The following is a 13,501-nucleotide window of genomic DNA, read 5'->3' as shown; positions in this document are numbered from 1 at the left end:
GCCGGAGGTTAATCCCATGTTGGTCTGATTTCACTGTTTTTGTTTGGACTCTGCTGTTGCATCATCAGGAAACCTGATGCACAAAAATGCCCCAAATTAAAACCTCCAAGTTGAAACTCATCTCTAAATACTTTCCAGAACCGTGTATGAACCCGTAGAGGAAGCGGGTCTCAGGAGGAAGACTTCTGATTTGTTAGTAAATAAATCAGAAACTATTTGTCCACACATTGAACGAAAACATTTCAGTAGAAAGTTTAGTGGAAGGAAAGATGCAGACACAGCACAGGAGTCTGAAGCTCACCGTTGTGCTGGAAGTCCGGATGTCTCAGCGTTCCCTGGATCCCATGCTGCGGCGGCGAGCCCAGAGGGGGCGGGGCTGCTGGGGAAGGAGGCGCCTGCTTCGTCCTGATTGGTTGAGGCTGAGGGCTGGGCGTCTGCTGGTTGGTAGGAGGGGGGCTTAAAGACACGGGGCTGTTCTCTGGCCACGCCTCCTTCAGTTTGACCGGCTTGTTGACGCCGACCTCTGACCCAAACTCTGTTGAAGCGAATTTCTGGCCAGATAAAACGTCACATGACCCTTTATTGTGTGACATCATACATAAAAAATGTTTTATTAGAACCAAGTTACCTGTTTTTGTTTGATAGGAGAAGAATCATCCCTGTTGGTCGATTTTCCAACAAGTATAGCTCCCCCTGGAGGGCAAACAGGGCATATGTTTGGTGGTAGAATACGACTGAAAAACTAAAATGAAATGGATACAAAGGAAGTAATTATTAAAATACCAACAGGACGTCTGCAGAAGTTTGACTTGGATGAATTTTAATGCTGATACACATGAGGGAGAGCGGCGCTGCATGTACGAGCCTCAACAACGGAAAGATGTCAGATCTGAGTTCATGCTGCGATTTTAACTCATCGTGGATATTTAATTATGGGTTGGAATACATATGTGCTGACCAGATTGCTCCAAAAGAGCAGGGCATTCTGGGTAACGTTGAAAAAATAACATTTTGCAGTTGCGATCTTTCCATCAAATAAGAAATGTGATTAAAATCACATGTGAACTAGTTAGTTCATGTGATAAGTGAACTAACCTCTTCTTTGTCGTCTCCAGCAGTAGTAACATCTGGCTGTTGATCATGTGACCCGTACGATTAAAAAATAGTTTCCATTGCAGTTTTGCAAAATAAATCAACTTCTCATTCCAGCGCAAAAACTTTTCATCTAAAATTGAGAGTTTAAAAAAAAATGAAGCGTTTCCATAAGATACATTTATTTTCAAAATGTCAAATTGTGCAATGATATTGTTAATGGAAACCCATCTGCTGCCATGCCCTCTGCATGTATGAAACCTTCTGTTATGCAGTGTGACTGCTTATTGCATTGCGATGTTTTATCACTACTGAAGGCCGTATGAGGAAAAACGTCCAATATTAGCTCAACAGTTTCTGCAGAAGTCAGTTCAGCGTTTGCTGCATCTGAGCGCGCTGCGAGGAAGTGGTTTATTAATTGCAGTGAGCACAATAAAGGGAGGAAATGTTGCACGTTTCTGCAGGAAAAGAGCATCCTTCAGAGAACAAACAGCAGAAGCTGCAGTCGATCTGCTCTACCAGCTAGCAGAAGTGTCATTTCTTTTCTGAGCCGTTTTCTCGGAAAGTTTTCTAGGTCTTCTGAGGTCTTTGAGACCTCAGCTTGACCTCTGATCTTCCTGGAAACACTCGACTCTGTCAGCTGCAGATGCAGCTTCTTAAAATGGCCAAAGCTGTAAGAACTTTGTCTTTAACTCTACACCAGGATTGCATGTAATTTTTCCCTTGTTGGAAATGAGAAACGTTGAGGTGGATTAAAGATTAGCATCGGGTTTTACAGCGCTGGGTGGTTTCCGTGTCCTGCAGGTACGTTTACCTGTGGCAGGTGTGGTCAGGTCGTGGTGGGTCCTCTGCACCGGCCTCGTTCTCAGTCTGGGAGTCGGTAACCTTCCCTCCTCTCTGAAAACACACAGTTGGTTCCTGAAACCAGAGGTGGCTTTGATCTGACTTTCACACTTCTGACACACTTTCTGTCAGTGCTGGAGATTATCTTCAGGCAAAATAGACTCAAGTTACAACTGCTTAATTAAAACACTTCAAAACAAAGTCAAGAATATAAAACTGCTATCAGAGAAAGAAAAAACCGACTCCTCCGTCTCTTCTTCTTCTTCTGCCCAGGCTGTGTGGCACTCAGCTCCGGGTCCTGGAGGCGTTTCCCTCCCAGCGCTCCTCTGAGTTTTTCCTCCGCTGACTGACGACCTCCTGCTGGACATACTGGAGAACCAGGCAGAAACCAGTTCAGGTCAGAGGTCAGATCAGGTTGCAGCCTCCTGCCTACAGCTGGGCAATATGGCTAAAGAATAAAAGCTCACATTTCTTTTATTTACACTGAATCCAATTTTAATCCGTTTTTTTGTTCTCTACAAATGAAATTATTTTCAAGAAGTGGTTTTATTTCAATCATCTCTTTTGTGAGTCGGACAACTGAGCATCGGGATTAATTATGAGAATATATTCAGAATATAAGCAGAAAAAAGGCACAATTTTACCAGAAAAACTTTACAATACAAAGTGTTTTTATTGAACAAAAAACCCTTTTTTAATCAGGATGGGATGCGAACAGCTCAGTTCATACAGATCTTTGTTCAAAATAAACTCTTTGTTTGCAGGATTGAGTCAAAGTCCTGCTGCTGATACATTGATGCTGGTGTGTTAAAAGAATAAGCATTTCTTATGTGTAAAACTTATGGAGCCTGTTGCATGTCATTGTTTACCTTTGGAGATTCTGCGCATGCGAACGACGCTGGATGGCAAAAAGACGATTAACAAAATGAAACCTGGAGATGAAGGCATTAATTTACTGCAGTGTGTCACTGCAAAGGGAGAAATAACAACTCAAAGCCACTTTTTTCTCCCTCTCTGTCAGCTACACCACACCTGTTGGTCCAGCTGTCCTATTGTTGACAATCAGTAGCAAAGCACTGCGTCCCTTTTTATTTTATATATCAGCGCATTTAAGATTTAGCAGAGAAAGTTAGCTGTTCTGCTAGCTAAAACCAAAGCTAACATCATCTGCTAGCAGTTTTTTGCCCTCTTGCAGAGAGATGGGGCAGGATTTTGTGCAGTTTTGTTGCGACGGCTCCATACCAAAATATAACTTCACAAGATGCTCCACATGCCTCATTTTTGTGATTCTGTATGTTGGCGTTTCCATAAGATTCTCATTTCATTCTCATAATTAGAAGAAAATCAAAGTACTCTAGTCCTAATATTCTGTCATAGAGTTGACTTGAATTCAAAGTCCAAATAAATAGCAGCTGTAAAACAAGATGGCCGCCCTGGGTGTGATGACATCACTTTGAGGACTGCATTGGTGGGGAAAAAAGTCCAGATTTTCTCTAAATTAATCGCTAAAATCGATTTATCGCCCGGCTCCACTCCCGCCTGCATCGCTCCTCACCTGGCCAGGTCCAGGGCTTCTACACAGGAAGCTCTGCGGCTGTCCGGCTCAGGTGAAAGGTCACGGTTGGGCAGCGGGGTGGAGGGGTCGGAGTGGGAGTCGGCGGGCTCCCACAGCGCGTTGTGTTCGGACAGCAGCTGGCTCAGATGGTCCCTGGAGAAGTTGGTTCCCCAGGCTCTGCGTCGGTACGCCTGGGCCTGCTGCCTGCGCTCCTTCACCTGGACAAACAGGTGAAACTCCTGAAAACCCAATAATCACTGACCAACATATTGATGAGTTCAACACAGACAAAATATTAGTTACTAGTTTGATGCTTTTATGACTTTTTTTCTGTGTTTTTATGATGCAAAGCACTTTGAACTGCTTTTGAAACTTGATTTTATTAATAAATAATTTGGGTTTTTAAAAATCTCAGTCAGAAAACAGGCGATGCAATAACGTTTTTCCACTGGTGAATTTTAAATAAGATCAGAAACACTGAGGCAATTTTGAGCCATAAAATATGTCTTCAAAACAGACATTTTTCCATTTATATTGGTCAAAATCTATTTATTATCTTAAAAATATTGACTTCAAAAGAGAAATAAAGAGTGGATATTCAGTTCTCTGAGAGGAATCTGGTAGTTTGAGGCGTTAATTATTCCGTCTCTGCCGTCAAACCTCAGCTGCTTCGCTCCAGTCGTGTCACTGCAGCTGAAGTCGTAGATTCTGGTAAACCCGACGCGCTGGACCCTGGATAACCTCTGACCCCGTTTGTGAAGCTAACCTCAGTCTGTCCACGGCGCAACCTCGACAGGAATCACCTGTCAGCGTTTCATCACTTCCACCCACCGGTTTGTTCGTGACGTCGGCTCAGAAAAAAAAGACTGGGTCAAAAAGACGGAGAGAAAATTGATGTGATTCATTTAGAGGATTAAAACTTTTGATGACTATATTTAAAAACACATAAAAGAGGTTACTTTACAAAAGTTTGGACTCGGTAGTTTTTATTTGAGTCTCAGCAGGTGACTCACTGCATCTGCATCGTTTCCATTTGAAAGGTAGAACTGAATAACCGGCTGACGGGTTCGGGCCGCACCCAACAAGATGGCCGCCGAAAATGTAAAAACCCCAGCGGACAGAAAAATGCCCCCTCTGCTTTCCCACCAGATCGACTCAATTAGCTCCACTTCTAAGCAAGAATATTTCATAATATTTTCCACTTTACAGTGATTTTCCTCGAGTTTTAGCTTCTTTACAAGCAGCTTCACATTTTCTCTCAGGGTTTCCTGATTCTCATAATAAGACTTTGAAATGATTGGACAACTTCACATCAGATTTTTAGAACTTTCTGAAAATTTTAAGACTTTTTTTTGGTAAAATTATGACTATATTCTCATGATTAAACAAAAAATGTCCCTTCACAATAACACATTTTGCTTTGTCCCAGAATTATCGCGATAAACGATTTTATTGTTGTTGTTTTGAGACCATTTTCAGTTAATATAATGGTAATGGCATAATAATAATGCAAGAACAGAGTATTAAATATCGATAAACTTTAAATTTAAATGAACATTTGACACTGGAACTGGAAGACTCTTTAAATATCCAAAATAAATAAAACAATAGAAACAACAAATAAAATTAATTATTCAAAAAAGAGAGATAGCTACGCCTGAAAGCTAGTTCTGGTAGAAAGAGAAAAACTATAAATGATGCAAATGGAAATTATAAAATTATTGTTTTAATTAAAAATTGGATTAATTGTCATATAGCTGAAATAAAAGCTATTTTTTGAAAATATTTTCTGTCACCCATAATATAAAAATAAATTAGAATTGAATCTATAAAAAAAAAAAATCAGATTTTGTTTTTAAACATCGCCCAGCCCTGGTTTTGCTGCACTCACCTTCCTGTTTCTGCCACCAGGTGGCGCAGCAACGATTCGTCTTGGCTTTAATTCTTCCAACTGGATCTCTGGGAACATTTTAGTTGTCGTTAAAAGTCAAATTCAGCCGAAACGCCTGGTGTTGTTTGGTTTTTTGGTCATTTTAGGGCCTGTTATTGGTGCTGCATTGATTTTTTTTCTATTTAATTACATCAGCAGATTAACAGCTGGTGGTTTGAAAACAAACCAGCAAAACACACCAGCAGCTGCAAAAACGTTTTTTTCCTGCAAAGCAAACAGATGCAGGTGCTTTTCTTAGTATTTTTGATGCCTTCAGGCGAAATCTTTGATGTTGTGTGAACGGCTGCCCCCCTCCTCAACAACATTTTCCACAGGGCTGTTGGGAACCGACCTGACTGTGAGTAACGCAGAGAAATTTCCCTGAAACGAACCACTGTGGTTTCTTCTGCTGACACTCAGCACTTTGGTTTTTCATCAGCAACACACAGAAAAACACACCCCGACCGAAACAATCCCCTAAAACACAACTTCAGTGAGATTTCCTGCTTCTCCTGCTGACAGTGAACTCACCGCAGGCGCTGGACTGTCCTGCTGCTTCAAGCCCCCTCCTCCACCTGACCTGCTTTCCTGTTCTCTCTTAAAGAGGCGGAGCTTTTATTTTCTTTATTCTGTTTGATTAAAGGCAGAAACGGTAATTTAAACTTCCTGTGCGAGTCAAACCAAAACTATCTTTCCTGCCAAAGGATGAGGAGAAAATGTTTGCTGCTTAAAACTGTGAAGAGTTCACACCGGTTTATTACCATCTTCGTTAGGAACATTTTGTTTATCACGAATGAGGTGGATCAGTTGATTAATAAAGTTCTTCCTCAACCCTAAGCTACCTCTGAACTTACAGTGAAGAAAATAATCAATAATAAGCTAATGGTAACTAGCCAGCTAGCTAAGATGGGTAAACTTAGCTAGTTAGCAGATAGTATCTGTTAGCTGTTTCCTCCCCATGCCACCTCTGGGCTTAGGGTGGAGAAAATAATCAACATTAAGCTAACGGTAACTAGCCAGCTGGCTAACAAATGTAAAGCTAGCAGGTTAACTAGCTGCTAATATAAAAAGCCAGCTAGCTTTTTTATGTCCATTATGGATAAGTACAAATTTATCGCCAGTTGGCTCACGTCTGTTGCCAACCCAACCTTAAATTCCTTTCATGATGGCCTTAAAAAGTCTTAAATGTGAAACCTGCAGAAACCCTGTAATACCACAAAGGTCTGTGGCTGAGTTTCCGTTACAAACTGTGTACAAAACTACACTAATGTGGGGGGAAATAAATGGTGTTTTCATTAAATAAGAAATGCAATAAAAGTCATGAAAATGAGTTTGTCCATTAGCGTGACGCGAAAAAATGATTCCATTGTTTTTTGCAAATACACAAAAATCCATTAAGCAAATGTATTTTAAGTTTGGTTTATCATATCTGGATTCTGGCTGAGTTGAGTTTCATCCATTTGTTTGAAGTCAAACCTGAAACACCGTCACCATGAATCAATTATTTTTACCCCAGTAACACTCACTCCCTCCCTTCAGAGATCTGGAACAAAATGGCAGCGCATTACGCATCAAGAATACGCCTCCATTGAGCTCTGCTGTAGCCGCCCACACAAGCAGTGACCAATGCTTGTGGGGGGAAGCAATGTGGGCCATTTTCATTCATCACTGCCTCTCAGCAGAGCAGCGGTGTTCCACAGAGATGGGTTTCGGACCACTTCAGATCTCCGTTTGTTTGCCATTGTGACTAAACCTAACGCAGAGTTTCCATCAGACCTCAGTTCTTACAAGTTTTAGTTAAATGAATTAACCAGTTCTGTCTGATCGTTTTATCTCCTGTGTTTCTAATCTTTGTGAATCCAAACAGCTTCAGTCTGCAACTGAGATCTCATTTTAAATCATCCGACACCTTTAGCTCCGTTACTTTAATCTCCTGTTTCTACACTTTTGTTCATAATTTCTTTAATTGAGTCGTTTCATGTTTGGACAATTATCTCCTTTGTGTCTGGAAGGATTTTTGCTCTCTCTTTTTTTATTTTTTTTTTTTTTACTTTCGGGCAGTTGTTAACACATGTAACCATGGCAACAAGGTGTTTTGTTTTTGCAGCCAAGAGAGAGAGAGAGGGAAGAATTTCAAACCATCACTTCTTTCTTTCATATTGCACAGTGATCTTATCCCCTACTCCAACATCTGTCTAACTACTTTCCAGAGATTCAAAGATGAGTAGCAAAAGCAAAGGAGGTGGAATAGCAGCTAATGATGTCATCCAGGACGTGTTACTTATGAATATTGAGCTGTCAGCATGTCAGGATACTACCATACTGCAACATTCTTCAGTCAGAGGCTTCTTCAGATTCGTTGCGAGACTGACTGCTACAGGAAACCTTAGAATTGAATTGAATTTCTAACTTCAAAGTTCAGCTGAAACTTGTAGGTGGAGTTTCGATATCGGAGGCAGCATTTGAAGTCTTTTTATAACTTTCCTCCAAGGCAGCCTCTGATGTTCAATTGTTCTCTACCAAAATGTTTTACAGTAGCGAATAAAAAGTGCTGACTGTCACAGAAAGTGAAAGGTAGTGTGATGAATGTAAATTGACCTCTGACCTGCTCAGTGAGATCGTCTGTGGTTCCGCCTCCTTTTGGGTTCCTGCAGAGAGGAGAACGAAAGCTGGACTGATACTCTGTCAACATCCTGCCAGACACACAGGAACGGTTCCACACGTCATTTCACCGGCCTGACAGAGACGCTGGAACACACTCGGCCTGGAACTCACCTGTGTCTCCTCCGCACCTGAGCGGGCAGGGGGGCCGTCGTCAGGGGCAACTGGGACCCAGTTTCCTGTTTGACAGGAAGTTCGTTACTCTGTGCATCCAAACTTTTCCTTCTGTGAGTCTGCAGGTAAAACAGGACAGCAGATTGACAGGATTAGATAGCAAAGGTCAAAGAACAGAGCTGAACAGAGTGGCTTCAAGATTTAAAAAAAAGATATTCTTTGTAAGATTTTATTTCTTTTTTTTCTGCTTGATTTCTTTTCTAAAAAAGAAATTACAGATGACAAATTTTCTAAAAATTTTAATCTTAAAGAATCAAAAATTAGATAAGATCAATTAGAAGCAAGAAAATTTCCTCTCTTACTGTGTGTGTGTGTGTGTGTGTGTGTGTGTGTGTGTGTGTGTGTGTGTGTTACCTACTCTGTATGTGTGAAACACCGGATGTCCCAGATTTCTCCGAAGGCGCGGACCGGATGGCGGAACCAGACCCTGGAAGCTCCGGCGGTACTCCGTTTCCATGGGAACGGGGATGTTCTTAAAGGGTGGGATGGACCTGCTGGTGGAGTGCAACACCTGCAAGATGGGGTCAAAGGTCAGCACCTGAACAACCACTGAGAAAACCTCCAGAGAGCTGCGATCTAATCGGTTTGGATGAGGCTGGTGCGCCGCCATCTGGTGGACAAACAGGAGAATTACAGTTATTGTTCACTGATAATCAATTGAACTCTATCAGTTTGTCTATTGTTTTTTTCTTTTTTACCCAGAATGCAATTTTAAAATGACTAACTTTTATTTGATGTTTAAGGGCAACATTTCACATAAAAACTGAATCAGAATGTGATAAATCAAACTTGCATTTAAATTACAATTTTAAAATACAACTTTATTTCATTTAGTCAGTAACAAACATCTGCCTTTATAAAAACAACTATTTCCCTACTGAATGTGTTTAAGGTTCTCTTATATGATTTTGATTCATTTTGGTGAAAAATAATTTTAAAAAATGTCTGATTTTAAAAACGCTGCCCCCTGGTGAGAATGTTTAGGTAAAACATTTGCTGCTTTTTTATCTACAAAATCTGATTGAGATAAAAAGCAGCTTCAGGAAACACATGGCAAAATGGTGACAGCAACTGAAGTTGCTTTATTACCCCATCGTGATACCTGAACTGAATTAATCTGATTAAAATCAGAATTTTGCTTTTAAATAAAGAGAAAGTTTCTGTGATGCAATAAAAGCTAATTAAAACCTCCTGAATTCAGCCATAATTTCTGTTCTACATTTAATATTTCATTATTCTACATTTTATCTAAATTCAGTTAGCTGTATTTTGTTGGACATTATTTTACATTTTATCACAATTATTTTGATATTTGTATTTCTGTGTTTACTGTTTGTAGTTTAAATTTCTAGTTTTACTAAACCGCTGAGGTCGTCATTCTGTCATAGTTTGACTGTTTTGTTTCCTTTAATAAATCAGAAATGAATCCTAATGATATTCATAATAAAATAACCACAATGCTGTGAGCTTTTTTGTGAAATTAACTGATTAATTAATATTCATTCATCCCATTCAGCTCATTCTAAGGTCTGATGGGATTAATAATCCCTCCGGTGAGATTTGGAGAACATTTGTTACTCAGCTGCTGTGGTTCTCTTTGAAAAACCTGTTCCCCTCCTCGCCTGCGGGGGCGCTGCATTAACAACCACAGAAGGAAACCAATCGAAACAGTCATTCATGTCGGTTAGCATTCATGCCTCCCCATGCTTCCTGATGGAAAACAGGAAGTCGTCGTGCTTAGACGTCTTTCTCACCTGCTCTGCTGTCAGTAATGGCGACGCTGCAGATACGGGCTTCTTCCAGCCGAACTGCCTGTGGTACTCTGACCTCTGACCCCACGCCTTGTCGACCTGCAACACAAACCAGTCACATCCTGCTGCTTCCGGTTCAGCGTTCCAGATGGTCTCACCTGGTTTCCCGGCTGCTGCTCGGGTTCTGCAGGCCCGCCGGGCTCAGAGGGGCGGAGCTTCACTGGGGACACAGAGCAGATGTGAGACCAGCGGCAATCTGGGACGACAGAACCTCAAAGTTCAGCACATTTACCGGATTTTCCATCAGCTGCTGGTCTGAATCCAGGTTCTGGTTCCGATCCAGAAACATTTGGTGGTTTAGAAACTGGAGAATCTGTGATTTAAGGCAGAGAATCATGTGAAACAGCCTCATCCAGATTATTAAGAACCTGGAAAATCCTTGAATTTGGAGAGTTCTTGGTTTTCAAACTGCACAGTTTTGTAATAAAATCTAATCTGACACTTTAATAAAAACATTTGGAAATTTGTAAACAATGTTTACAGTTGAAACCAGATCATCTGGAGTTAAATCAGATTAAACTTCTTGTTTTAGTTTAGTCAGAATTAATAAAATTATTTTTATTTGCTAAAAAACTTAGCGAGAATATTTTTTAGTGTTTTAATTTAAACATTTAATTTGAGCAGGAAGGTAATTTACTTTATCATGATTTGCTTGAATGTAATGAATATTTATTATTCCTAATTTTTCAGTGAATTATTGATCTGATCTGTTTATATGAAATAATTAAGCGTTATTGAAATTGGGGGATTTTTTTGTTAAATTTTGTGTTTGGTTCTCAGATAACTCAAAACATAAAATATTTTATTTTACCTAGAGTCCTACCACAACAGGTTATTAATAGCATTAATAAATTATATTATAGTGAAATGAAACTGTCTTTTTTAGTCAACTTGTTTTTTTATTATTATTGCCAAAGTGTGATGCAGAGAAAGTTTGAAAACTTGAAAATTAAAATTTTACTGTGGGAAAAGTTTAGAAGCAAAATTTTAGACGAATCTGAAAATCTTTTAATTTTTCTTTTAGTTTTTTCAAGCAAATTTTTGACTTAAAATGTAAAAAATGAATAATAGTAATAATGGCAAAATTTTTTTTTTTTGGGGCTTTTTGAGATTTTAAAGATGCTTTGCCAGAGGAAAAAAAAAAACAATCCCTTCTTTTCTAGAAAATTGAAGAGATTATTTCCAAAATTTCTAGAAATTTACTTTTTTTCCCCCCTTTTACTCCTTTTTATGCTTTCATAATTTTTAAGAAGAAATTGTTTAAAAAAAAAACAACAGTAAAATAATTTTGTCCAGACTGAAACGATCTTCTCCTGTTCCCCTGCAGACACTCACCTTTCCTGCCAGTAGAGGGCGTTGCTCTGCAAACTGGATCTGCTGGAGAACCAGGCAGGAAGTTACCGGACTCGGGTGGACCGGGTCTCTTCAGTCGTTGGAGACCTGGAGGTCTGCTGATCCCTGCAAACACACACAGCAGGAAGATACTGATTCTTAAAATATCTCTGTTGCTTCTAGTTGAATTTTTGTTGTTTTTATATAAAAACGTCATAAGAGGTTCTTACGGTTCTGATCAGGGCGAAGTCCAGCCAGCGGGCGGCAGCGCTGAGGCGACACACTCCTGGAGCGAGGGACACCGTAGCTCTTCTGGTATTCACTCTGACTCTGAAACAGAAACAGTTTAGCTCTGAACTATAATAAAGTAAAAATGACCAACATCTCAGACCAAAGACAAGCAAATATATCGAAGGAATTTAGTTTCTCTAAAGTTGAAATAATAAAATGAATTCATTGTCCTGGTGAAAAAGTTCTGCTAATCGAGCTCCTTGGCTTTTGCAATTGATTGTGGAAATAAGGTTGTCCTTATTTCCATACTGGAGGAAAATGACTAATTTAATCATAAATTATGTTTAAAAAATAAGTAATGATAGCAGGTATATTACACACTTAGAGTAGTCTTGAAATGAAGTATCTGGTGTTGACCTGTTTGTACTTATTTAATTTCCCTTTGGGATCAATTCAAATTCAAAAATGTCTCAGTTTAAATTTTAATGGGGGGCCCAAAATAAAAATCCGCCTAGGGCCCCAAAAAGGTTCGGACCGGCCCTGTTCGGACTGTTAGACTACAAACTTAAACAGGCGACCTCTGTCCCTGTAAAAATCAGTTCAGATTAGAATAAAGTACAGTGAAGTCAACATTTAACTTTCCAAAATGGTCTAGACGGGTAAAAAAAAAAAAAAATTAATCAGAGGGAATCCAAACCTGATAAACTGGATTATCATAACAGATTAAAACCTTATTGATCCCGTTTCTGCTGAACTGTAAACCGAAACGACGCTTCACGACATCTCAACCTTAATATAATGCATTTTATTATTTCACAGCAGTCTTTAATCTGATTCCCAGCAGGTTTTAATCGTGATTAGCAGCAGCTGCGACAGCTAGCATCAATCTGTTTACATCACCTGTTGTTTACCTTGAAGCGGACCGTCATGGCGCTCCTGCTTGTTGAGGTAACACCGGGAAAAGTCGCTCCCCCGAAACAAAACCCCAAACTTCGCGTCCTAACGGGCCCTTTTAGTTCGGTTTACCGCTGATTCACCCGGAGCTACGAGCTACCTTCAAGCGTCAAGCTATAGGTGTTGTGTCGAGCTGTGTTACCCTCTCGATAATCACTTCCCTAACATTTGCGTCTCTACACTTAGAGCTACGGCCGCGGTTGATAATATGGTGCATTCAAGTCAAATCGTACATTAGAAAATCTATACTGAAATGACTCTAAAATGAATAAATGTATTTTATTACTATCAGATAGCACTGAGGTGTTAATCAATATTTTATATATATAAAAAACATCATCTGTGATTATTTTTCAAATGTTCCATGTTGTGCGTTTTGTTGTTAAACAATAATGATTTCATTATATTTTTCAAATATTTTTAGTTGTGAAATGTAAAGAAATTACTGTTTTTTTTTTTCCCATTGTTTGGCCAGATTTAACTTTTTACTTTTATTATGACCATTGTAGAAAAAAAAAATCTGCCAAAAAACTCAGAAATTTTTAGATTAATCTCAAAACTTCTCTAAAAGGGGGAAAAAACTTAGTTTCAAATTTTTGACTTTTGAAATTCAGAAATGTCTGAGATTAACCTCAAAATGTCTGAGTTTTTCCTAGCAAAATTGTAACTTTTCATATTCAGAAATGTTTTTTTTTTCCTGTGATTATTCTCAAAATCTCAAAATTCTTGGCTGAAATTTACTCATTCTTTTCTGTCTACAACAACCCAATTACGCCGTCATAACCCTTTAATAAAAACTTACAATAAAATTAAATTACGGTATTGATGTGTAGATTCATCTTAATGTAGATGTTCCAATGTACGAGGTGTACTTGAATGCACCGTGAGATCACCCTTAACCGTAAAGGACAGTGTAGA

The 13,501-nt window shown here is 39.3% G+C and overlaps 1 protein-coding gene across 2 annotated transcripts; it reads right to left on the bottom strand.

Moving 5' to 3' along the window:
* Nucleotides 1–9: 9 nt before the first annotated feature.
* LOC106941803 (nuclear protein MDM1-like) lies at nt 10–12,762 on the bottom strand. Of its 2 annotated transcripts, none has more exons than XM_015024922.1 (14): nt 12,541–12,762; nt 11,629–11,728; nt 11,402–11,524; nt 10,299–10,379; nt 10,165–10,226; nt 10,010–10,105; nt 8,614–8,766; nt 8,196–8,314; nt 8,026–8,113; nt 3,491–3,708; nt 2,179–2,304; nt 1,907–1,989; nt 629–693; nt 10–551 (listed from the first exon to the last, which is right to left on the bottom strand). In XM_015024922.1, the coding sequence occupies exons 1-14, from the start codon at nt 12,556–12,558 to the stop codon at nt 255–257; spliced, it is 1,629 nt and encodes a 542-aa protein (XP_014880408.1). In that variant the 5' UTR covers nt 12,559–12,762; the 3' UTR covers nt 10–254. The 2 variants fall into 2 exon arrangements, with proteins under 2 accessions (XP_014880408.1, XP_014880409.1); XM_015024923.1 differs by having other exon boundaries at nt 8,026–8,068.
* Nucleotides 12,763–13,501: the final 739 nt, after the last annotated feature.

The sequence above is a fragment of the Poecilia latipinna genome, unplaced genomic scaffold, assembly GCF_001443285.1.
Source record: "Poecilia latipinna isolate Pla-1442-1.1 unplaced genomic scaffold, P_latipinna-1.0 Scaffold3875, whole genome shotgun sequence".
In the NCBI taxonomy this organism is placed as follows: domain Eukaryota; kingdom Metazoa; phylum Chordata; class Actinopteri; order Cyprinodontiformes; family Poeciliidae; genus Poecilia; species Poecilia latipinna.
Note: the sequence above shows the minus strand (reverse complement) of the source record. Positions and strands in the feature narration are given on the sequence as shown.

Coding starts and splice junctions, on each gene's coding strand:
- LOC106941803 (XM_015024922.1), bottom strand. Junction 8,767..10,009: donor CATTACTGACAGCAGAGCAG/GTGAGAAAGACG, acceptor CCCATCTTGCAG/GTGTTGCACTCCACCAGCAG. Junction 1,990..2,178: donor GAAGAAGAAGAGACGGAGGA/GTCGGTTTTTTC, acceptor GTGTGTTTTCAG/AGAGGAGGGAAGGTTACCGA.